This window comes from Neovison vison, chromosome 1 (assembly GCF_020171115.1).
Source record: "Neovison vison isolate M4711 chromosome 1, ASM_NN_V1, whole genome shotgun sequence".
NCBI classification, from domain to species: Eukaryota; Metazoa; Chordata; class Mammalia; order Carnivora; family Mustelidae; genus Neogale; species Neogale vison.
The window spans coordinates 287,292,971-287,318,280 of record NC_058091.1 but is presented as its reverse complement, the minus strand read 5'-3'; the positions used below and the strand labels follow the sequence as shown (position 1 = coordinate 287,318,280).

Below are 25,310 nucleotides of genomic sequence, written 5' to 3'. Positions count from 1 at the left end.
TCAGCAGTAAAACGTCGTGACAAGGAACGACACCAGGATGACCGTTTCCCAGGTGTCTCCAGATGTGTGAAAATAAACCACAGGAGATACACTGGTCTGGTTTCAAGTGCATCCGCAACTGCGCCCGGGGCCGGCCGTGGCGGGCTGTGTCTGATGATGGGAAACACCCAACCAGGGACCCCAGCCCTAAGCTGCTGGTGACATCGGCTGCCGGCGACATTGGCTGCCGGCAGGGAGAGTCCAGATGGCTGTTTCCTCTCCTGTCCAGTTCTCTGTAGCTGAATCTCCCTCCACCAGGCTCCCCCAATGGCTGCCTTCCTCTTCCTCCTCCTCTTCCTCCTCCTCCTCCTCTGCCTCCGCCTCCTTGGTCCTCATCTTCCATTCAGGGCTAACATTTCCTGGGAACCTTGGTCCCTTTCTTTGCACTGTAGCAGGAATGCAATACACAGCAGTCTCTGGAGCCGGAGTCAGACACACCCACACCTTTTAGCGGAATGCTTTCTTAGAATATGGTAAACCAGGTTGTCATCTAGAAACGATAGGTCGTCATCGTAGGCGATGGGTCTGCAGCAAGCCTGCCCGACTTTGTCACTCACCAGCCTCCTATTTTTGGATAAGTTCTTTAATATTTTGTCGTACATGGTCTCGGCCGCGTCACAGGAACCACTGCAATACCGAAAAATCAGTTCCTCCTTGGTTTCGTAGCCCAAACCCAGGTCAGTGACGTTTAAATGTATCGCAGTCAAGACACAGCCCCGGTTTCTGCCCCGCTGTCCTCGCCGCCCTTTCCCCCTGGAACCTTCCGGGCTGCCAGCCGCTGCCTGGCGATTCCGCTCTCTCCGGGGTGGCACGGCCATTTGCTTCTCAGGCGACCTCTTCAGCCTTCGGATGGTGGCCTGAATAAAATCCATGACGTCGTCAAACTGATCAGAATAATCTTCTGGCATGTTTGCTGTTCAGCGAGAAAACAGAAAAGGTCACGTGAGACGACAAGGAGACGACAAGGCTTGTTTCAAGTGGGCTTCTCCAGGAAAGTGCCTCCAAAGTTAGCCTAGCAGGGACCCCCAGTGGAACCAGCAGCTGGTCGGGCTAAGTGACCAGTGCAATCTCCCCCCTCCCCCGACCCCTACCCTAGGGAGCAGAGGTGAAAATGCACCCTCAGAAAGGAAAGTATCCAGTTAAAAGAGGAGACTAAAATAAATGAATGGATGAATGGATGAATGAGGAAACTGGCATGTGGGGACAGACATACTTCCTTGCAGAAAACAAGTCCTCAGAAGGGCATCTTCCATTTGAATAACATCTGTCGTGTTTTTTTTTTTTTATTTTCTATTTTTTTTAAGATTGTTATTTATCCATTTGATAGATAGAACACGAATACGCTGAGCTGGAGACAGAGGGAGAGGGGGAAGCAGGCTCCTTGCAGAGCAAGGAGCTCGATGCGGGACTCGATCCCAGGATGCTGGGATCATGACCCAAGCCTAAGGCAGACGCTTAATGACTCAGCCACCCAGGTGCCCCAACATCTGCCATTTTTTAACCAGTCTGGGTTGCAGTTGCTGGGAGCAGGTGGCTCCTTGAAGGCCATTTTTCTTGGCTGAGAATCAGAGCTGGAGTAGGGGCTCTCAGATAGAATGAGGAGGCAGCTCTTCTCAGAAGTGGGAGAACTTGGGGTTAGAGCAAGGATTCCCAGTCTCTTGGACTTTTCTGCTCTGTTGCAGCATCTGCTTTGGCTGATCAAGTAAGAGGTGAGGAGCTGTTTGAACAATTTAATGCATTTCTAAAAGAAGAAAGCCACTTAAACCCCTCATTCTCATTATTAGGGCCTAGAACTCTTATGCTCCCCTCATCCCCATTAAAGGTAACTTAGCATGTTTAGGGTTATCTGTGGCTCCGAAAAAAGACACCTCAAAGTAGTCATTGGCAAGAGTGAACGTATTTTGCTGAGACCATGGTAAAGCAGAGGATTACTTTGTGCCTGACTCCTACCGAATTGTTTTGCCGTGGATTTTTTTAAAAAAAGATTTATTTATTTACTTGGCAGAGAAAGAGAGAGCACAAGTAGGGAGTGCAGCAGACAGAGGGAGAGAGAGAAGCAGACTCCCTACTAAGTAAGGAACCTGATGCGGGGCTTGATCCCAGGACCTTGGGATCACAACCTGAGCCAAAGGCAGACTCAACAGACTGAGCCACCCGGGGGCCCCTGTCATGGACTGATTGTTAAAACACATATCAGGAATCCTGTGTGTAAAACAAAATCCAGCTAAGGCAATTTAACTATACCAATTGCTTGATCGATTAATTGATAAGTCTATTGTTGAACACTGATCTATATAGATTATGTAGAACATATAATCTAGGATACATAGTAATGAAGAGTACAGATTGTGTGGAACCCCCAGAATGCCTCATTGTCTGATATCTGGGATTTGGCTTTGGAAAGTCCTGCTGCCTATAAGTCACAAAGCTGCTCCCACCCTGGTCTGGGCCCATTTTCTCTGTTGGGATTACCGCAGCCGCCTTCAGCTCCCTCTTTCCAGCCTTACCCTCCTTCAGTCTATTTTCCACTCAGCAGCCAGAGCTGTTAATGTGGGTCATGTCTGCTCTGCTCCAGACCCTCCAATGGCTCCCCATTTCTCTTGGAGTAACAGTCAAAGTCCAGGCTGGCCTAAGGCCCTTGCTGGCCTAGCCATTTCTTCTCCTCCAGCCTTTGTCACCTCTGATCTCTTCTATTTCTCTTTTCCCTTACTGCCTCTCCTCCAGTTTTCCAGGCCTCCTCACCACTTCTCACACTTAGGGTTTCTCAACATTAGCCCCACTGACATTTTGGGCAGGATCTTTCTTTGCCGTGGGAGGCTGTTCCCCACACTGTAGATTGGTAAGCATCATTCCTGGCTTCTAGCCAGGAGATGCCAGTGATATCCCCCCACCTTTCCTAGACATTGCCAAATGTCCATGGGGGCAAAAGCACCCTGGGTTGAGTATCACAGATCAGACACAAGCAGGAGCTCGGGGTCGTTGTGCTGTCTGTTCCTTCTCTGCCTGTAACACTGTTCCTGCACAGCACGCAGTGGCTCACTCCCACAAACCTTCAGGTCTTTGCTCGAATGTCACCACCACCAAGTCCAACCCTGACCTCCCTGTTTAAAATACAATGTGTCCCCAAGCCCGAATCCAGAACCCCTGCTTTGCTTCCCCACCCTCTACCATAATACTATCTTTCAGTGTATTATAGAACTGATTTCTTAAGTTTTTTATTTGTTGTCTGTCTTCTCTGATAGAAAATCAACTCCAGGAGGAGGGACCTTTGCTTGGCTTGTTCCCCCATGGACCCCAAGCACTTAAAATAGGATCTTGTCCCTGGAAGCCCACCATAAATTTTGAATGAAATAGGGCACTTCATAAGGGGAGAAGAAGAAGTCCTTAATTTTTCAAGGGGACGCTTAGACTTCGGTTAAGAACCACACCATCATGAAATAAACAGCTCTCAGGTAAACAGCCCATGACGTCACATGGGAAGCAGCCATGCCCTGAGTGACACCGTCATTTTCCACCTGAGAGTGAAATATCTACCTGGCCTGCTTCCTGCAGCAGGCAAGTCTCTCAAGGTCTGAGTCCCAACAGGGCTTTTAAGGGGCTCTCTCTGGGAGGACTGGTGTGGGAGGACTCTGATTAATCATTTCCTCGGAACTCCTTTCTAACTGAACTTAAGAAGTGTTCTTCTTAAAATACAAAAACCTTTAAATCACTCTGTATAAAGAAATGAATGGCTTGAAGAATGAGCTCCTTATGCTATTTGTGATTTTTTTTCCAATAATAAGCTCTGAAGAGGAAATTAGATGTGCTCAGTTTCAAAAAACCGTTCTTGTATAGAAATCTGAACTTCTAAAATTGATATTTTAGAGGTGATTAATCAAAGTTCTGCAAAAGTCTTCATGTTCCCCCAAAAGACCCTTTGTGTGACAAAAGGACTCACATGAAGGGATCCCCCCCCAACTCTATTCAAGAATTCTTGAATAGATCAGTAACTTAAGAACCTGGGGACATAGAAGTCAAAATTGATTAAGAACTGAAGATTAATCAGAAATCAGGATGAAACATTACTAAAATCTTAATATAAACACATAGGAAAACATTCGAGTTATAAAAGTTCAACTTATACTGGTTTAGGGACTCATTAATTTATGCAATGATAAATTACATACTTTTATATTACTGGAGTTATAATAACAATTTGAATCAGTATTTGTTCTTATTTATTGCCTGATCCTTTCAAAGTTCCCCCAAAATCATTTTCCCACCTTTTTATGACATTTTGACTACATGGCTCTGTCCATTGGTTTTGCTTGCAGGTAAAATACAGAGCACCCTGCTAAATTTGAATTCACATAAATTGCAAATACATTTTTCATATAAGCAGCCCTAAATGATGTTTGCAACATACTTATACTTTGTTATGAGAACATTTAGTTCCTTTATTTAAAATTCCAATTGGCTTTTCAAGGTGAAGAGTATAGCAGAGAGAATGCACCAGCCACTTATGCTTTAGGATAAGGTGGAAAACGGATTATTAATCCTGAATCAAAAGGCTTCCAGGAATCTGGGAAGCAGTCAATAAATGCTTGACGTGAAACCGAAGGATATAGCTGGTAAGAACTTTTCCTTCTGGTGGGTAATGTGGAAATATTTATTGAAGCCCCAGTTTTAGGCTCCAAATGATTCTCATTGAGCCCAGAGGGTTTTTTTTTTTCTTTCCTTCTTCCCTTTTTCCTTTCTTCTCCTTAAAAAATAAAGCATAAATAAATAAATAAATATTTAGTTTGCAAGTTTTACATGGATATGAATTTTGGAAACCAGAAAAGGGTAACGTTCTATTTTCCAAGACGGGTCAGGTGGGTGGCCGACATCACCGCTGAGCCACATTAGATTTTCCAAACCACAGAGCAAATAGGCCTGTCTCTTCCAACTAGATTCCTCATTCCACGCCTCTTGATGCTGACTGAGTTCCCTTATGGAGAGGCGCCTTAATTTATCAACACGAGGCATTTCGGGTGCACGAGGAGCTCTACACTTCACTGTGTCTGTTCTTAGAAATTCTGCAGATGCCTCGAACCCCGGGCTCTGGCCAACCCAAAGCTGCCTCTATCTTCCAAGAATTCATGGAGCTGAGGGGAATGTAGGGGATTAGGGTTTGGCTTAGTTCCCTAAATTAAAACTTAATGGCATATCACTTTCTTCTGCATCCTATAAAGGGCTTGGCAAAATGTCAGCTATACAAACAGCCCTCGTGAGTAGTAACTTTGATAGTAAAATACTTGCAAACCACAAAAGAGGAGCATCATTTTTAAAAAATAGGTCAAACACTTGCTCTTTTCCCAGACCTGCTTGGAGGATATGTCTTGGAAAATCATGTCTAAAAGCTAAAGTTTTTGAAAAAATCAAAATACTCAAATGCATTTAAAGTGACCCTTCAGTATTCAACCAGATATTTTGGCATTATTCTCTTTAAAATATTTTAACTTTGATGTGTCCTTTCTATAAACAGTGCTATTTAAACAAATGAAACCTTGTACTGGGGGAATATTTCTGGGAACAAACCGTTCACAGCAGAGACCTTGCCTCCCTTGATTATGGGGAAAGACAGTAAAGTCACCTCAGAAACAAAGGACTGGGATATTGACCATTTTGTAAAGGTAATTGAGTTTTTATAGGAACAATGTAAGGACGCAGAGTACTTCTTGTAATAGCCTAAGTAAAAAGTACATAATTCAAAACATTATCTTAGTTAAGCAGGCATCCCATGGACAAAACAGTCTCCTAAATATTAGATTTCTCTTAAGAACAGTACAGTTTAATCAAAGGGGTCCTTTTATATTCATATCACGTTGTCTACCTCTCTGCCCCAGCCAGGCTGTTGAGTGGGGCGGGGGGGAGGGGTGTCTAAGCCAGCCTTCAGCTTGTCTTCAACCCATGGGCCCCAAAGGGAGGCAGCACAAGGAGAAGACTCCTCCCCCAGAGTGCGAGTAGACTCTGGGGACAGAGGGAAGGTCCCTGAGGCTCTGAGAGTTCCAGAAAATAAAAGGGGCAGGGGGATAGGGCTAGATCCTGGTATCCACAGTAGCCTCTCTTAGAGGAACAGTCTTCCAGGCCAGAGTCAGCCTCAAGGATGCAGGGGCCCCGGAGAAAAGTCCCGACTATTTCTTGCTCTGGGGGAAGACCAGCGTCTGTACTCCACTGTAAGATAGCCAGCTGCTATGTACCAGAAGAGCAAGGGTTAACACACTGAGGCCCACGGGTGAGCTACTGCATAAGCCAAGGCCACACAGGTCTTACTCCAGGTAGTGCCCCGTGCCAGTGGGTACACGCTGGGGGAGGTGGCTGGGGGAGGTAAGGTCACGGAAGGCTACGTCCGGGCTGCTGAGGTGCTGGGCAGCCTGTGCTCACAGGGAGAGCCTCCCCGAAAAGGCTGTTCACAGACAGGAGGTGAGGGGAAAACCTGGGGGTGGGAGTATTTAATCGGATATCTTTATGTGCCTGTACCCCAGATATAGTCCTGACTGCTCTGTAGAGTACCCACATGCAGAACACAAGTTCTATCTATACACACACACATATATGTACATACATGTGTGCATACACGTGCGCACATGCATGTTTATATGAAAAGAATCAGCCTGACTGATAGAGCGTCTCCAGAAAATTCCCAGCCCATGTCATTCTTTGGAATACATTATTTTTACTTTTCAATAAAATATAAACATGATTTTTCTTCACTAATACTTAAGTACTGAAATATTATAAGTATTAAAAAGCTTAAAAATTCCTCACATTGCAAAATTTCATCATTCTATGTTTTAAAATAACAGCTTCCTTGATGCACATAAAATATTACCGCTATAAAGGAGAGACGGATGCCTCTTTTCCTACAACATCTACTTTAAGCCCCACAACATCCCTGCAAGGCTAACTAGGGAATAGGTATTATTTTCACTTCACAGATTGGGAAACTGAGACTCAGAGAAGATGAAAAGAAAGGCCACGTGACTCATAAATGTGGTCTCTTGGTTTAAAGTTCAAACTTAATCTAAGGCTCCATGCTATACCTGTTTCTAAGTACAAAAAAAAAAAAAAAAAGCTTACTACTATGCAGCTTTTCAGTCTCAGGGCATGTGGTAATTTGCTCCGGAACAAGTTGAAGATACGCTGATTTCACCTGTACACATTCACCAAATTCAGTGAGAAACAGACATTCTGTTGGAAAATTCAGCACAAACTGAGTTACATGAAGTAGCTGCTAAACTCGGGCTCCTGCAGGCCACGGAATACAGTAAGTCGTCTCCGGGAAGGGAACAGCCATGCTGGTCAGGGCCACCTCCCGTGCCCTGGGTCTTGCATATCACTCTAAGGCAGAGCTGGCAATTTCCCAGTTAAAACCGGAAAACTAGCAGCCAAGGGCGGTGGCGGATTCCGACCGAGAGGCCCCATCTCCGGAAGCTCCTCAAACTCACTCTGGCACCAAACGACGAGGCTCTCAGGGCAGAGCTAGAGAGAACACGGCCTCGAATTCCAGTCTGGGGTCAGTTCCTGACCGTCTGGGGACCTTGGGCCAGTCACTGAGTCCTCCTGAGCTCCACCGGACCTTCTCTGGGGCCCTCCCCAGTGCTAACGGGCTGAGATGCAGATGGCCTCCGTCCTGGGGGCGCTGGGGCAGGGGGTGTTTGCTGAAAGCGTTCATTTTGGGTGACCTCTGTCAGGGAGAGGCCCTCTCTGGCTGTCACCCCAGTGGCATTCTGCCCAGGGCCCCTGAAAGCCCACGGGAGGTATTTTAAGGTCTCGCAGTTCTTGACCTTTTCAGTTTTCCTCTTGGCTCAGTGCATTGGTTACATCTGAAATAATCACCACGGCATGTCTCTCAACTCAACATCTTCCTCTGCCCATGCAGGAGAGGTGAAAAGAAGTGTAGAAAGGGTGCTGAGTCTCAAGATACCCTAGGTTCTAGGGGGTTCTAGGGGTTTCTAGGGGGAGGCATCCTACACCTGAGTCTCCGTCTGTAAAGGAAGGGATGGAGCTGATGGCCTCGGAGAGGACATACTCCACCGACACGCTGTCAGCCGTCCATCTCCATCAACGGGAAGTTGAATGCTAAACTTGCCATTCTCTTAAAAATCTCTATTTTATCCATTTCTGTTTTCACCGCTTCGAGCATGTTTGGATCATACCCAGCTTATGATTCCAAGGTTCGAATCCCCCACTGTGACTGCTACCAAATGATTCACGGGTCCAGCCCGGCTTGCAAGCTGTTGACTCTTGTTCTATTTGACCTTCAGCGACCTCTGAAATGTGTGGTGTTATTCCGCGACCATGTTCTAGTTCTCCAAAAAATTCTACTGAGTTTTGTCATCTGCTCCTACTTATGTGTTAATTTTGCCACTTATTTGAATTAATTAAAAATAAAAAGCCTATGGGTCACTAAGCACCAGAATGCAGATACGTGTTACATTATGTAACGATCACCATCGTTTTCCTATTTTAGACAAAGTACTCTCCCAGATTAGATAGACTGGCCTAGTCCTTGGGTACTCCTCAGTTAACTTCAAGAGGGGTCTATGGCATCTAGTTCCCTAAGAGTAACTCACCAGTTGAGGCGGTTTACTAAGTCACTGTGACCATTGCCAGAGCTATAGTGCATTCTCCACATGACCCGTGGTTTGTTGACAGGAAGGCATGACATGGGTTTATTTGAAAAGTATTTGCTTTGTAAAAACACCAGTGTTTTGTTGTTTAAAAAAAGCATTTCTGGATCCTCTCAAGGCAGAAGAAAAAGACCCAACTAGTATGCAAACCATTTCAGAATAAACCTTCAGAAAAAGGAGCCTTGGGTATACTCTTAAAAGCCACTTTGCTCATCAAAATGCCATTTTTTACCATCTCCACCTACTTTGACCAACATCTCACACGAGTATTAGATATACAATCTTGAACTTTTATCCCACAACTTAACTAAGAAAACCTGCCATGAGGGTAATGGAAATTATTCCAGGAAGACAAATAGCCCCGAAACCTTACCGAGGAAGAGACAGACAGCGTACTCATTTTGCCATCAGATTCTGATTGCCCGGCTCTGATTTCCACCTATGTGGTCCACGCTTTCATTATAGTTATGTTAATAATTTTACAGTAATACAGCATGGCTCCCCTGGAAGGAAAATGTCCATCCTCTTGCTTTTAAGTCACAAACACACCCCACAGGGTGTCCATTTGTTAACTAATCCGTGAACACCTGGCGTGAGCTAAAAGCACTTCACGGTCAGCAGTAAACACCCCCATGCTAACGAGCGCACCCCATGAGCTCTGTGATTGCATTTATGAAAACCTTACGGGAAGGTGAGAAAGTTACCCAGTAAAATTAAGCACTCAAATAGCCACTTGGGAAAAGAATCCCTTGCGGTGTTGAGGCAGGTGGGTTCTGAGGGGAAACTCCAAAAGGACCCTGGGAGCAAAGGAACCTTTGCTTCTCCCCTCCCACAAAGCCCTGCATGAGGCCAGAGGCCCCACAATGCTCCGGGGCTCTGTGTTCTCATTCCCTCAGCCCCTCCCAGGGGCCCACTGATCGGTGGCTAAGAGGAACGCTGACGGTCTGAGGGACTTGGGCAAGCAGAGGACCAGCAAAAGGAGAGGAAAATACAGGGGGTAAAAGAAAAGTGTTCCCTGTCATTTGAACTGGATTCCTACGGTCAAATGTGAGGAGGGACTTGCTATGTAACAACCCTCCCACACGTGAAAGAATTTACTGGCCTCTCAAAGACTCTTCATGGAATCAGCTATACAGATCATTCAAAAATGATTGCATTTATAAAATCAGCCTTCCACCTCAGTGAGAGAGGGGTGCTTCTTGCCCATCTCACTCATTTTACTGTGAGGCCACACTGGGACCATGCAGGCATGCATGGCTCCGGGGGAAAAACCAGTATCGGTGGCTCCTGATGTAGGACACATCATCAGGAACTCAGTATTCTGAGGATTTTTACCTGAATCTCGTAACATGGAAAAAGTCACACAAATCCCAATTGAAGGGCAAGTCTACAAAAGAGCAGAAAGACAGCCTGAACTCTGCAGAACTTTCAGCGTCATGGGAAGAAAAGGCTTGGAGCTATTCTCAAGGAAAATAAAGAAAGGTGATCAATGGGGCATCTGGGTGCCTCATTTGGTTAGGGGTCTACCTTTGGCTCAGGTCCTGAACCTGGATCCCAGGATCCTGAACCTCAGTCCCAGGATTGAGTCCCAGATGGGGCTCCCTGCTCATCGTGGAGCCTGCTTCTCCCTCTCCTCCTTGCTTATGTGCTTTCTCACTATCTCTGTTGTTATCTCTGTCTCTGTCTCTCTCTCAAATAAATAAATAAAATCTTTCCTCGAAAGAAGAAACATAATCAAATGCAATTTGTGATTCTTGATTCAGGGGAAAAAACACATAGGATATTATTGTCACAGCTGGGGAAATAAGAATATGGATTGTGTATTGGATAACAGTATTGTTAAACTTCCTGAGACTGATCATTGAACTGTTGTAATGTAAGGTAATATCCTTGTTCTTAGATGGTACAGAAGCATTTGATGTTATGTTTGCAACCATTTCTCAAGTGGTTCAGGGGACAAAAATGAAGCAAAATGCTAACAAGAGGTCAGTCTTGGTGAAGGACGCGTGGTGTTTATTGTACTATGAACCATGAACTTCATAATTCATATGAAGTCCCATATGAATAAACCAAGATACGCTGAAGTGGGTGGTTGCATATTTCATTCTGACCAGACACTCACGGCAAGGCTCTGCTTCCCCCCCGTCTGCCTGTCCACCTACCCAACCATATCTTCATCGTGTAATTAGGATCCAGAATTGTGATGGTTGTCATGGATGTATATTCACATGTGTCTTTGAACTGGAAATGAAGTCTTATCTTTTCTGACCAAAAAGTCCATTTATCTGGGCTAATTTGTTTGCTAGTTTCCCATGAATTGAAGAAACTAAATTTGCAGCTCGAAGATTTCACGACAAATATATGTGAAGCCCACCTACAGTTCTCTAATGGGCTGGAAATTACATCGTATGACTATTAAACTTGTGATTCAAAATTTTAGGTATCCTCTTAAAAGTGTGCAATAGTTTTTCAACATTCTTTCTGCAGATTTACGGACAAAAAAGATTGAAGACTTTTAAAACCACGCCTTTCTACCTCCATGACCTTATTAAAATCATGCAAAAAGTGGGTTTGCCTCTCCTGAGCTAACTGGTAGATTCCCAATAGTGACCCCAGCTCTCCCTGTGCAAATTCACTCCTGCTCCCACCGTGGGGGTCACTCTGGCCCTTATGCAGTGACCCTGGATTTCCCATGTCAGTGTCCCCTTCCCCAGGGCTGAACAGGACTGTTCTGAGAAAAAGTACCTCCCGGAAGGCCTCCCAAATTCTGTCAGCCTACAAAACATATGAGCAGAACTCACTTGTCCCCACATGTTAGGAAGCCTCCTCTCACAGCAACAGGCATTGGTGGTATTGGCATATGTACAGAAATTCACGTTTCCTCCTTAAAAGCTGCTGATCTGGACTTCAAAGTAGCCACTAATAATAGGAGCCTAAGAACACTGCCACCCAAATGGAAATGAAAAAAGGCCTTAGGGGTGTCTGAGTTCCTCAGAGGGTTAAGCGTTGGCCAGGTCAGCACATGACCAGCTCAGGTCATGATCCCAGGATCCCGGATCGAGTCCCTCTTGGGACTTCTTGCTCAATGGGGAGTCTGCTTTTCCCTCTGCCTGCCGCTCACCCTGCTTGTGCTCTCTTTCTCTCTCTCTCTCTCTCTCTGTCAAATAAATAAATAAATAAAAATTTAAGGACTTAAAAAATTTAATATTCCCTACTTCTATTAGCTGACTCTTTGGACTTTCTTGAAAAATCTGTGTTTCAGGGTTAGTGAATGTATTTTTAGCAAACCAATGTTTGTGTTTTCTTAATCTACTAATATGGGAGCACAGTCTGTGTAAAGCCAAGAAATACTGGCTTTGAGGCCAGAAGTCTGAACTCTGGCTTCACCACCTACTAGATTCGCGACCTTGAACAATGCTCAAGGTCCCATTTCTTCATCTGTAAAATGAGATAAAAGTATCTCCTCCCATCCAGTAGAGCTCAAACGTACTCAATTTTTGGACAAGCTACAAAACTTATCCGTTTAAAACGGAGTCAACCATCTGGATAACCAAAAGGTGCTATGACAATAATTTTAATAATCAGTTTTTATTTGTAGTTATTGACTTCCTTGAGGATTAATACATTGATTCAACGGTGCCTGTGCCTAGAACATGCCCTTTTTTGTGTCCTTTTAAAGCATGAGAACACAATACCTCAAAATGAAAAATATGCCTAATGCTACAGACTCCACTCCCAAGCAGCTCGTGTGCCTGAGTAGCTTTTACAGTGAGACGGCTTTGCAGCGAGAGTCCACACCCTCAGCCACCTACCTGCTCAAGATGCTCCCGTACCCCTCCACTGCCATCAAACACAGCAAACCCCTCCTTGTCCCAGATTTATAGCATCTCATCATCTGGGGATCACCTGCGGAGATCCCCTAAATTTCATACCACTTCCCGCCATCTGTCCTCAGCTCTGGACAGGAGGTCTGGCCTCCTCCTTGGAGTTACCACCTGCCCTTCCCCATATCATGGTCATAAATTTGCCCATGCTTCTCCCTAGTCTGGAATGTGTCTTTTCCCCTTTCCCTTCCCTTCTTAATACCCATCTTTCAAGTACCAGCTCAGATCCTCCCTCTTCCCTGAATCCTTTCCTGCTGTGATCTCCAAATCCCAGTGACCTCATTGCTAAGAATTCTTACCATGACCTCAGCTAATATAAGCCCCTTGATAGACATATCTGTCTGTCTGACAATCCGCCTACCCACCCATCTGCTTCTCCATAGTTTACAACCAGACCATAAGCTGTTTAAGTTCACCATTTTGTCTTTTTGATGCCACACAGCACCTAGTACATGAAAGATACTTAATACTTGCTTCTTGATTGAGCTCAAGTGATTAATTAAAGAATAAGTGTTTTAATTGAATGAAGGTGCAATGGACCATTAAGTGCTAAACGAACAAAGATGAAAGGGATGTTGCGGGGGATGGGGTTGACTGTCTTTATTTTTATATCACAGAAAGTAGAGTCTTTTCAGCATATTTCTTAGGCTGTCAGATCAGCCGAAGGTCCTAAGACCGGCCAATCCAAATTAAGCCTGAAATAGATTTCTCTAAACAGCAACAGTGTAATATCGGTCTCCAGACTGGGGCCAGAGTGAGATGCTGATCTCAGATCTCAAGTGAGGAATCCATTCCTCCTAAAAGGGTCAGACATGAAATTTCTTGATTTCAAAAGTCTCATCCCAAAGGGCTGAGTCCCCTTCCAGCTTAGATATTTACTTTATCATAGCACTGCTCATTCACATAGTAAAGAAGAAGCAATAGGTAAATGGTGCTTATTCATTCCAAGTTCTATATCTCATAACATAACATTAGATTGGAAAGCTTAACATTGAACTAGCTTCTAGAAGCTTCCTTTGCTGGATAACAACAGGCCTAACATTTAGTAAAGTTCACCAGAAGGGTTTTGCTGTGTTTCCAAAACATCTTAAATTAAGCATCTTAAATTAAATATCCACCAGGGATCACTTAAAGCAGAAATACTCAGTACAGGTGGTCTACAACTCACACTCCCCTATCACTTACACATATGGGTCTGCCTGCCTTGGCTCCCTTCTCCCCAGTGGGGGAAGAGGGTCTCCCTAACATGCCCATGGGAAGCTGGTGGGGAAAATTTCACAGGAACTCCATGGGCTCAAGAAAATGGGCAAGGGAAGGAGCTGTGAAACCTGGGAAGAGCCAGGGGCCTGACCCGGGGAGCAGAATCCCAGGGAAGGTTGGCCTGACCAAGTGTTTACCAAATGACAGACTTTGGGGCCCCAATTTGCCTCCTTGTAAGGCTTGCATTTCTTTCACTGTCCACACTATGTTGTGCTGCTTGAAATCCCACCATTTAGAGCAACGTCTTGGCAGAGGCTGAAGGAAAAGGTGGGAAAAAGGCTTTCATCAGGCTGTTGGAAGAAGGAAGACGGCCCCTAACAACAGCAGTGTTTACTTATCAGGCACGGGCTTTACAGAGCATTTTCTCCTTTAACCCTCAGAGCAACCCCAGGAAAAAGCTATAATAGCAATCCTATTTTCCAGGTGAGGAAACTGAGGTTTGAGAGATTAAGTAAGAGCTGGTTGTGTGCCAAGGCTGGGACCCAAACCCTAGTCTGATCCAATGGTGGGAACTGGAAATCTTGCTTGTTGGGACTCCCTGATTTCTTGCTCTGTGCCCTCTTTCTGCAACTTATAGGAACTGGCACCCCGGGAAGAGGCTCTAACAAAGAGCCTAACAATACTGTGAACTGTATTTGTTATATTATGGTTTACACCTGATTTGTGTGGGCTGGCCTGGGAACTGGATAGCTTGATTTATAAAATTGTTTCCATAGGAAATTTCATGATATGCTACCCAACTGGGGGAAAATAGTCTCATTGTATTACAGTAAGTTGTGTATTACCCGTAATTATAATTTAACAATGCCCAATCTTTCTTCTAGTTGGCCTCTGGTCACATAAGAAGTCTGCCTTCCTGGTCCAAGGCTGTTCACATTTAGTTCTGGTTCACAGTACTACTGGATTGTACCACTGCTGGACATACTTCCACTAGATAGTATGTTCCGTGCAGAGACTTTTGCCTATTATGTGTACCAAGGACCTCCCAGCACCTAGGACAGTGCCTGGCCCTCACGGGCACACATGAACTATTTGTTGAATGAATACATGCTTTCAGATTGCAAATTTTAAAACCACATGCACTTTATGCTTTTGCTTGTGAAACGCATTTAGAGCTGACATCCACGGCCAAGATCTGACATACAACTAAGATGAACTAACCTTTAAAAAATTCAGACAACCTTGTGCAATAGGCTTTTAGTCGCTAGATGAAGACCTTCCTCCCACCTAAAGTGTTTTCCCCTACGCAGCCAAACCGAATGCTCTGCTCTGTGTCTCCGTGATTGGGGGAAACTCTGGTCCAGGTTCAGCCGACCTACCTCCCACCATTGTGAAGCTCTTGCACTCTGAGCAAGCTGCTTTACCATGAGGAGAGGAAGGGGTTAACTGTGTCAGCTCTACAATGCTATGAGGTCTGTAAATTTCACCTTCTGGGTTCCTCCCAGCCTGCTCTAATCACCCTTTGGAGAAGATGTTGGCAAAAAGCAAAATACAAGAAAAAAGATCACTAAAGGGAAAAAGATGTCCTTGGATGCCCCAAAGGGAAAGCCACAAGTCCTTGAGTTTAGACAAGTTCACAGTTGCCACAGGAAGCAGCCACATTTACTTTATAGTGAACCTGTAGGCAGGCAAGCGAGCCAGTTACGCATTCTATGTGGGTAGTTCACCCTGTGAAAATGCTAGGAACAGAATTCTGGCTGTTTTGTTTACACTAGAAGCAGCAGGACATCTGCAACCTCAGGGGTGAGGGTGTGCAGGCTAGCCCCCTTCAAACAGCACAGAGTGCTTAAGGTGGCACAAAAGCACCTTTGCTCAATCACTAAGTCACAGGCATTTGAAAAGTGGAGGGACTATTTTCCCAACACAACCCGTGACTTAATGTTTTTGTCCATAAGCGTTAATCAGTCGCACGGTGTATGGTGTGCAGGATATAAATGTCAGCACCGTGACGGGAGTCTGCTGACCCTGGTTGAGCATTCGAAGTCTGCACGCTGTCATTCCTCTGTCTTCCCTGCACTAACAGCTTGCTACCGAACTGAACATACCTGGAAAGCAGACAACTTGGCTTAGAACACAGCTCAGTTTCTCTTTGGGAACATTTCTGTTTCAAGTGTCCTCTAGGATCTATTGGGTCTTCTAGCAGATAAAATGGAATTGGGTGTGTTCTGCTAGTTCAAATGTAAACATAGTAGTAGGAACCTTGGCCATTGATGACTTAGCATCAGTTCTGGAAAAGGGAAGTAATCTCCCTTCTCCCACCTGTCCCTTGCACACCGCCACCCTGCCCTCATCAGTAGGATTAATGCTACCTTGCTTGCTTTGTCACTGGCTGTATCTTACATGGGGCACAGATTTTCTTAGGGTATTATCAAACAAAATGTTTCAACCCTGACTACACATTAGAGTTACCTGGGAACATCTAAATCTCCCAATGCCAAAGTCACACCAGAAACCAATTAAATCTGAAGCTCTCAGGGTGAGACCCAGCATCAGTGTTCCATTAAGGATCCCTGGGTGATTCCAGTGAGCACGGGCTCTGTCCTTCTGAGTCTTTTCCCAGAGGACAGTGAGGGCAGGACCATGAAGGCCAGGGGACCAAGTCTTATAGCCACTGGTGTTTTGGAGTAGAAAGGCCTCCCCTTACTGCAAGGTTGTAAACTGTTCACGGAGCTGTAAAGTACGTATGTAGGTTGGCCAAAGTCAGAATTAGTTAAAAGCAGAGCCAGATGGGGCGCCTGGGTGGCTCAGTGGGTTAAAGCCTTTGCCTTCAGCTCGGGTTATGATCCCAGGGTCCTGGGATCGAGCCCCGAATCAGGTTCTCTGCTCAGCAGGGAGCCTGCTTCCCCCTCTCTCTGCCTGCCTTTCTGCCTACTTGTGATCTCTCTTTCTGTCAAATAAATAAATAAAATCTTAAAAAAAAAAAAAAAAAGTAGAGTCAGAACCAGGGGTGCCTGGGTCGTTCAGCAGGTTAAGCATCTGCCTCAGGCTCAGGTCATGACCCTGGGATTGAATCCCAGGTCTGGCTCCTTGCTGAGTGGGGAGTCTGCTTCTCCCTCTTCCTCTCCCTCTGCTCCTCCCCCGCTCATTCTCTTTCTCTCTCATAAATAAAACCTTTTTTAAAAAAAGAGAAAGTGGAGCCAGAATCAAGAGCCAGTATTAAATAAGCCTAGGTAGACAGGTAGCTTAAGTAGTTAGATTTCCATGAATTAATCAGCTTCATAATCAGGCACAGTCATATTTCTCCTGAGCTTTCTGATTAGAGAAGTATTGTCTAACACTGTGTTCCTGTTCCTCTGGCCGAGGCTGTTAGAGTGAGTGAAAAGCCACTTACTCAGCTCTCATGGGTACTATTCTGAAGACAATGATACTAAGGGGCATTTTAAATTTAGGTTTCTATTAGAGAAACTTTTATGTACACTAAGGTGGATATTCATGGCTGAAAACGAAACCTTTAAAAATAAATTTATATAACTAATTGACAGAAACTCTTAAAACAGTTACTTTAATTTCAAGACATCAACCATGTTCTTTTGCTAACCTTAAGTCACTCTTGAAGTCTTAATTCAGTTTAGAAAATGCACTATTTCCTCTTTCTTGGGACTTCTAGAAGAAGAGGCTTTTATTGTTGTAATTAAGCATAAAATAAACATCACATTTCCTGCACTGCATTTTCAGCTCAAGGCCACTAGGTTTGGGGGACTCACAGCTGACTTTCAGGGTTGCTTCTCCTGTGCATAGGACTTAAGTTTGTTTAAGTGGAAAACAGTTAATGGGATAATGGAAGGCGATAGTGGCTAGGGTGACATCTGGGCTACAGCTCACTATTGCTTTTTGGGGGGTTGTGTCAAATTTTCTACATACTTCCCCAATAACCTTTAACTTATAATGTATGCACATACCCTGTTTGATGCAACAGATAAACTGAAGAGCCTAGGGCAAATTATATCAAATCATAGTTGACATGCCCTAATAGAGGTCTATCTAAAATATTTTTGAGAGGTAAATCACAGATTTTTATTTATTTACTTGTATGTTCTTTTCTTAAAACTTAGTATTGTCACGTGTAGAGCCAACTACAGCTTTTCCCCCTAGTCCTAGCTAGCACTATTTACCCTTAAGCCTTTCTAGAACCGGAACTTTCTGAACAGATTTGACACTGCCCAGATGCTTGTTCTGGAAATCGAGGCCCTTCTGTGTTTTCTCTGACTCGGGCTTGGTTTTGGAAAACCTCAGCCTCTTCCCTTGCAAGGGCAGTTCAGGATGGAAATACAACTGTTTCCAGAATTCAGCACAGCCAGGCACACCCAAACGGATAAGAAAGGAAAAAACAAAACAAAACGGGAGTGCGTGTGTCTGTTAGGGAAGCGGAGAAAAGGGGACAACTGTGTCTTTTCCTGCGGTGCTGGTAGTGACTGGGGAGAAATGTTCATCCGAATGCTAAACGGGTAGTAAAAAAATGTGATACCCTCTGGGCTAAGCAAACCAGCACGTGTCCCTTACGGACGGGGCGTCAGGGCTTTGGGGCAGCAGGCGACAGGCACACCCTGGGAGGGGGGCTACCGCGCGGGCGTGGGAGGCCGTCCCGCCGTCCCGGCTGGCTTGGGGTGTGTGCGGGCGGCGGGTGGGGGTGCGTGGGGGTCCGCCGGCGGCCCCCCCACGCGGGGAGGGAACGGTTCTTACAGTCACGGCTCAGCGCGAAGGGTGCGCGGCGGCGGCCGAGGGAGCGGTCTTCGGCGGGCGCCTCGGGAGGCCTCTTACCGGCGGGCAACGGGAAGGCGGACGCGGTGTGGAGCAGCACCAGGCAGACAGCCACGACATCCCATAACTTCATCTTAGAGTCCCGTCCGGCGGCGGCACCTGCACGGGCGGGGGAGAGGACCGGCGGAGGCGCGTTAGGCGGGGAAGCCCAGGGCGCGGCATCCCCGCGGGTCCCAGGGCCCCGCTCCAAACTCGTCACCGCCCTCCTCCGGGACGGCTGCAGCCCAGCGCTTCCCTGGGCATCCCGCGCCCTCCTTCCAAGTCCCCAGCTCACTCCCCGGCCCGGGGGCGTCCCAGGCGCGGCCAGGTCTCAGCCTCCAACCTACTACCGCCCTTCACTCCTGCCAGCGGATCCCAGGGGTCAGAGTTTCCTGCCGGGCCGGTGTCCCGGCAGGTATCAACACGACGGCACCACGATATCTGGCCAACACGACGAAACCCGTACTGACGTCCCCACGGCCCCATTCCCTCAAGGGACGAGGGGACAGCCGTCACCCTGCGTCCTCCGCCCGGTTCGGGGCCCTCCCACCTTCCCGCAGCTCCCAGAGGTCCCGGGAACCAACCTTCGAGCCAAGCAAGCGGTCAGCGTTTCATTTTACGAATAAAACCAAGGACCCTTTATCCGGGGTCCAGATGCTGCGGTCAGCTTGCTGGGGCAGGCTTTGTGGCACCCCTCACCCCGCCCGCGCGCTTCATTCCTCCCACTTATTTATTGAAGTATTCTGTCGCTGAAGGAGTAGTAGGGACTTGGAGACTTCTGGCCTGTGTGGGAACACCTGCATTACGTTACTTCCCAAAGCATCGGCTAGGTTTAAAATACTATCTCCACGCCTCCAGGTTAGGAATATTAACGTATGAAAGACCTAGGGGAGCATACAATAAGCGTCCAATAACTGCTTTAGCATTGCTGTTAGGTAGGGTTTGCATTTGCCTTGACAATTTTTATGCATCCTTTTATACCGGAACACCCTCTATCTCACTTTTGTAGTTTTGCGAGATTCTGATCCCCAGTCCCCTCTCCCGGCTCAGAGGAGTCTCGAGGTAGGAGGTATCCAGGAGGATGGTACCCTGCAGCGCGGGCAGGGTAAGGCCTAGACCACCAAAGGGTGCGGAGTTGGGGCTCAGTTCTCTCAGCGAGGGGGTTCCGTTTAGCGCCTCAGTCCTCAAAACCCCCAGAAAGGCGGCCTACACCAGCGTAGCCGCGGGCGGGGGCGAAAAGGCACTGTCAACTCAGCGCCAAGCCCCACCCAATCAGGGGGTGGAGGAGACCCAGGCATTTCGGGGTGTGGTGTTTCCTCGTGTCTTCCCAATGCCCGTGTTCCAGTTTTCAAGGAAATTAAGTGGAACCTACGGGATTCAAGTAGTTAATTATGCTTCCTCCTTCATATACGATTCTAAGGAAAATCTCCTTGAACTTTCTCCAGGAAGGAGTAAGACAGTGTGCAGGTAAACGCAAAAACTTGGGCTCGGCATCTATCCGGGACTTCCCAGGCTCACCGCCTCCCGTCCCCCAGCCCTACCCCCATCTCCACCCAGAACTCCCGCCTAGATTCCCTCGCAGGCCACCCGGGGAAGCGTTTAATTCGGCCGCCACCTCCCACCGCTGCGGAGACGAATGCATTTTCCAACCCTCGGGCGTCTGTTAGCTACGCAGCTGTGGGCCTCGGGGTATTTGCAGGAACTGGGAACTCCGGGCAACCTGCAGCTAGCTCCCGGCACCTCTTGCCGCGCGGGCAGGTTTACAAACCCGGGAAAAAGCAGAGGCTCTAGATTCTGGCGCCTGGGCCCAGGGAACACTGCACCGAGGCCGTGCAAAAGGAGCGCACAGGAGAGAACTGGAGGGGACGCCAAGCCTCCCGCCCCCTCGCCGCGGTGCCAGCTCCGGGGTGCGTGCGAAATGGCTGGCGGCCCTGAGAGGCAGGGAGCCCCGGGGTTAATGCGCCATTCCAAATCGCAGTGCCCGCCAGCAGGAAGCTACCGAGGCACCAGATTTCCCTTCCGCATTAAGAGGGTTTTTCCTTTTTTTCCCTGCTGGGCCGACAAGAGCTTTTTAAATTGGACGTGGGGATCCTCAATTAGAAGTGTGGAGAAGCTGGCAAAAGAGGAAACAGTGGAAAAGTCTCCGCTTCGCCAGAGGAGGCTCCCGGCTCCCGTTCCCGCCCGCGGCCGGGTGCAGCGCAGGCCCGGAAAGCGCTCCCCCACCTCCCCCGCGGCAGGGAGGGCGCATTCCTCTCAGCGAGCACCGCCGGGCCCGGCCCCACTCGGAGCGGCTCTTCAGTTCCCGGTATTTGCTGGGCGGAGGAAGGAGGGGGTTTGGGAGCTGAGCACACACAGTGGTCTGTCTACTGGGAAGCTTTTCCCTGGGCCCATCTGGGCGCCCCCCTCCAACCCCTCGCCACTTCCCGGTTTGTCTTTTTATCGCTTTCTCAAAGCACAGCTGCAGGACGCGTTTCTGCTGCAACCCGCCGCCTTTGCTACGCGCGCGAATTGCTTAGCCCGCTGCCACGTGCGGTAACCACGCTCTCCTCCCGAAGTCGGCTCCGCCAGGTGCCCCCGCACCCATTCTTGTACCCCACAGCCTGCTCCCCCACTGCGCCCGGGACCAGTGCGCCCCGCAGAGCAAAAGGGGCGCTTCTCGAGCGCCCGCACCCGTCGGTCCCCAAGCCCGCAGCTGGGGGAAAGGGCGCCCCAGAGGGCCCCAGTGCCCGCAGAAGCCACCGCTCACGGTGGGGCGCTTCTGGGTTCCCAGCACCAGGGGGCACCAGAAACCGTCCGAGTCCCGTGGCGCCCACGCGAACGAGAGGCTGCGTCATTTTAAGTATGAAATCCGTGAACAAGCACCCCCGGTCCCCCCCATCCTCCCCAAATCCAAATTACCCCCCCCCCCAGAACTTCCGGATGTGCTCACCAGCTTGCCTGCTTTTCAGGTTCCTACCCTCCATCCTCTCTCCCGTTTTTCCCTTCGCACCTCACCTGATCTGGTTTCTCGGTAACCTGCTTTTAGACTTTCCCCCTCCCCCAATTCCCGCGTCACCATGACAGCTTCCCCCGGGGTGAGCGCCCCCGCCAGTGCCCCCGCACCTTCCTCTGTCTGGCAGGATGGGAGGTTTGTTTGGGCTTTGCCTTCAAGATCCAGGTCTCAGGGAGAGAAAGGGGAGGCGTGGTGGGGGGGGGGGCGTGCTGTAACTCGGGGGTTTTCTTTTGGGATAGGGACAGAAGTTCCTGAAGGATGTATTGCTTTTCTTCACTGTGCCTCGTGTCCTAGCCTGACGGAGGACTTATTTCCCCGTAACTGCTGGGCCCAAGACCAGGGTAAATAAAAAGTGGACATTTTCTGCACGCAGCTCTTGGGAGAGGTCTGTCTGGTAAGGGTCCAAAGACCAGGTTCTAGGTCCGGGGGAACCCGAACCCCTTGCAAGACTGGGCTGGGAACGTTGCGGCCCCCTGAACACCTGACACTTGTTGAAAAGGCGATACTGCCCCCCTACCCCCCAAAAGTGAATGTGTGGCTGAACAGTGAGGATGACAGTTGGTCCCGGCAGGGCAGAAGCCCAGCAGCTCCCACTTCGAGGGCTTTGCAGGAAGAGGCGCGCGCATGGAGTTGAAAGCTGCATTTCTTCCTCGGAATACTTAAGCGTATTTTCAAAATACTGTGCAAGAGTCGAGCACACTCTAGCACACTGGTGTCAGAGGCCGGAAGAGTTGTGTTTGTCCCCGACAATGAGCAAAAATGTTGGGAGCAAGGGGTTGGGCAGACCCCCCCCTCCCCGGGGCGCGCACGTCGGCTCTGCGGGCGGGTTTGCTACAGCCAAAACTAGGGAGGTGCCAGGAGGCTGGGGGTTCCGGTGAAAGTCCATTCCCCTCCCCAGTGAGGGTTCATTTTCACCGGGTGGGGCTGGTAAACCAAACCACAGCGCAGTCAGCCCAGAGGTGGTGCAAGGTAGTGGCGGAGGGTGTTAATGGGGAGGTGGCACAGAGTTACAGGACAAAAGAGGTCATTAAAGTGATCACTTCGATGGCCTAGCGGAAACTTTGAGGAGTTTTAATAACCTGCTTGAGGCGGAGACCCAAGTCCTGGACTGTCCAGGCAGTCCCTCTCTTAACCTCGACGGGCATGGTTTTCTGAGGTTGCGGGCATTAGGAAAGTGCAAGCGACCGGGTTCCGAAAAGGGCGAGGAACGTAGTTTGCAAGACGGCGCTCGGAGAACGTGAGCCCACAGTTTTTAGGCTCTCAGCACCTTTCAGAAGTCCCTCCCAGGGTGTGCGCCTTTCCTCGGAACATACCCCAACAAGCTCAATAGTAGTTAAATGCCCGCAATGAGATCTCTGTAGTTGCACGTCCAGAGAAGGCACTTTCTGGTCGCGGTGGATTCAAATATGACCCCAAACCTGCCCGTCCCAGGACTTGACAGAAGAGAGGCCCTAGGAGCCAGGGAGGGAAACTGAACCTCTCGGACATTCTGGGGTCCACAGGCATCGGGCCACCAGATATCTTTGCCCACGTGGAGAAGGCAACCGGCGTCTCGGCAAGGCCAGCTGCTCTCGCGTCCAACTTCTCTTTCTCCTCTACCCTCCCGGTGCCTCGGTTCGATCTAGTCTTTTCTCTTTCCGATCTCACCGCCTGCTCTGGGGTCCAGCCGCACCCCCTCTGTCTCCCGCGCCCTGCAGGCCGCCGCGGCCGCCGGCGACTCAGGCGCCATCCCCCTGTTCCACCCCGGCCCGCTCTCCCACTTACCTCGGATCCGGTCTCCGCAGACCCCCAGTTGGACATTAACTCCAGGAACCCCGAGTCCCAGCCAGGAGCCCCATCCGGGCCGAGGGCAGGAGCGCAAAGCCCCGCCCAACTGGTTAGGGGCACTAATTTGCAATCCTGGGGCAGCGAGGGTGCGCAGGAGGCGGTGGCCAAGACTCCCGCCGCCGCCTCGAGAAGAGCGAGGGATGCCGACAGCTCCCCCGCCGATTCCCTGCACTCCCAGAAACCGAGGTCCGAGCAGCCGCCGCTGCCTTGCGTTGTGGGGTGACACGGCTGCGCGCGCCGCGCTCTTGGCCGGGGCTGCGCGGGCCCGGGGCGCGGCGGGAGGCTCAGCTGCTGCTGCCGCGCTCTGCGCCTTCTCGGGGCGCAGCGCCTGGGAGCACGAGATGGGCCGGGCTGATGCTGCTGCCGGAGCTGAGGTCTAGCCTGGAAATCCGATCGAGACACCACGTCAACCGGCGCGGGGAGTCCCGTGAAGACATGAGGGCGCCAGGAGCGCAGGCTGGTCCTTGAGAGCCCGGGCCGGGGGGCCGGGGTGGGGGAGGGGAAGCGCGGGGCCCCTAGAGGGGAGGGGTCGGAAAGTGGTTGTGAAGGAGGGAAAGGAGAGCAGTGAGGAGGCGCCCGCGCTCCCGAGGAGGGGGCTCGGGGTGCGAGTGGGTGACGCGAGGCGCTCCTCCCCGGGGTGCAGGGAGAGCGCTCAGCGCGTGGAGACGCTGCCGGGTTCGCGTCTCCTCCTTGCCGGGTAGATCCGAAGGAATGTGTGGAGCTCCGCGCAGACCAACCGAAGGGGGCAATCTGAACTTGACCGCGGTGCTGGCGCCAGGCTTTGCCCCAGCGCCCTGCGCTGTGAGGGAGGGCGCTCCGTCGGGTGGAGGGTTACGCTGGGCTTTCCTCGTGCCTGTCGAAGGCTTTCCTTCCTTCCCGGGTGTCTAGCCCTGTCGCGTTTCTGCAGGGCAGAAGGCAGTGGGGAGGAGAGGAGCGGTTTGCCGGAGTCCCCCTCACACTACGAAGGAGAGATGTGCAGCGGCCCAGCCTAGGAGGCAGAGTGTTTGCCAGGGGACGCTGAGAGTAGGGATGAATTTATAGGACTCTCACTCTGTGACGTGCCCTCCAGTGGCTTTTCTGATTCGCTTTCTGACCTAAACACACATTAGTTTAGTCCCCATGCAAGGGCCAACACGGTCTCCAAATACCTGCTGGCTGAAGTCAGAGGCTTTGCATATCATGTATTACATGGCAGGCAATGAAGAAGGCTTCTGAGGCTGGCCGGCTCCTCAGTCCTAGGCTCCATTTTCATGCTGTTGTAATATAATATCAGACGTGGGGTAGGCACATACATTCAAAATCCCAATTCCAGAGGGGTAAGATCATTTTATCAGGAACAGGTCAAAGGAGGTTGGGCTAAACCTTCTTTTATCCTGATTTTTGCAAAATGTGGATGGGAAACTTAAGCAAGCACTCCATTGGGTTCTGAGTTTCCAGGGAGCTGAAGACCCAGCTCCCTTTCCTGATCTCTGTGAGACCTTTGAAGCATTCCTTTTGTTGGTTAGCTTACCACCAGAAGCAGCCAGAGCCTTCTTTTGTAGAGGACACGAGGAGGGCAAGTCCTTACACACCCCCTGTGCCTGACTCTCCCCGTAAATACATCTCATTCACACAGCACATGAAATTAACTCTGCTTTTAAAACAATGTACTAAATAAGGTATGTTTTCACTCAGCTGAAGCCTGCTTTTCGGAAGCCATTGGGACCTGAATTCAGGGAGACCTCTTTTATTTTATGAGCTGGGGCCAGGGAAAGCATAAACAGGCTCTAATTGTATGAGTCATCTGGTTGTTGGGGAGAGTGTGTTCTTCAAGTAGCTAATACAGACAATAGACAGGGGAAATGTGTGTGGCAATGTGGGGAGAAGATCATGTATTATTAAACTTTTTGAAAGTAAAGATCAGCTACCTTTGGAGGT

The 25,310-nt window shown here is 49.0% G+C and overlaps 1 protein-coding gene across 2 annotated transcripts; it reads right to left on the bottom strand.

Moving 5' to 3' along the window:
• Window positions 1-347: 347 nt before the first annotated feature.
• Window positions 348-19,522, bottom strand: GDNF (glial cell derived neurotrophic factor). 2 transcript variants are annotated; one of them, XM_044241474.1, is made up of 3 exons: window positions 19,499-19,522; window positions 18,518-18,695; window positions 348-952 (listed from the first exon to the last, which is right to left on the bottom strand). In XM_044241474.1, exons 1-3 carry the CDS (start codon window positions 19,520-19,522, stop codon window positions 468-470), a joined length of 687 nt encoding a protein of 228 aa, XP_044097409.1. In that variant the 3' UTR covers window positions 348-467. The 2 variants fall into 2 exon arrangements, with proteins under 2 accessions (XP_044097409.1, XP_044097420.1); XM_044241485.1 differs by having other exon boundaries at window positions 18,596-18,695.
• Between the last annotated feature and the right edge of the window lie 5,788 nt (window positions 19,523-25,310).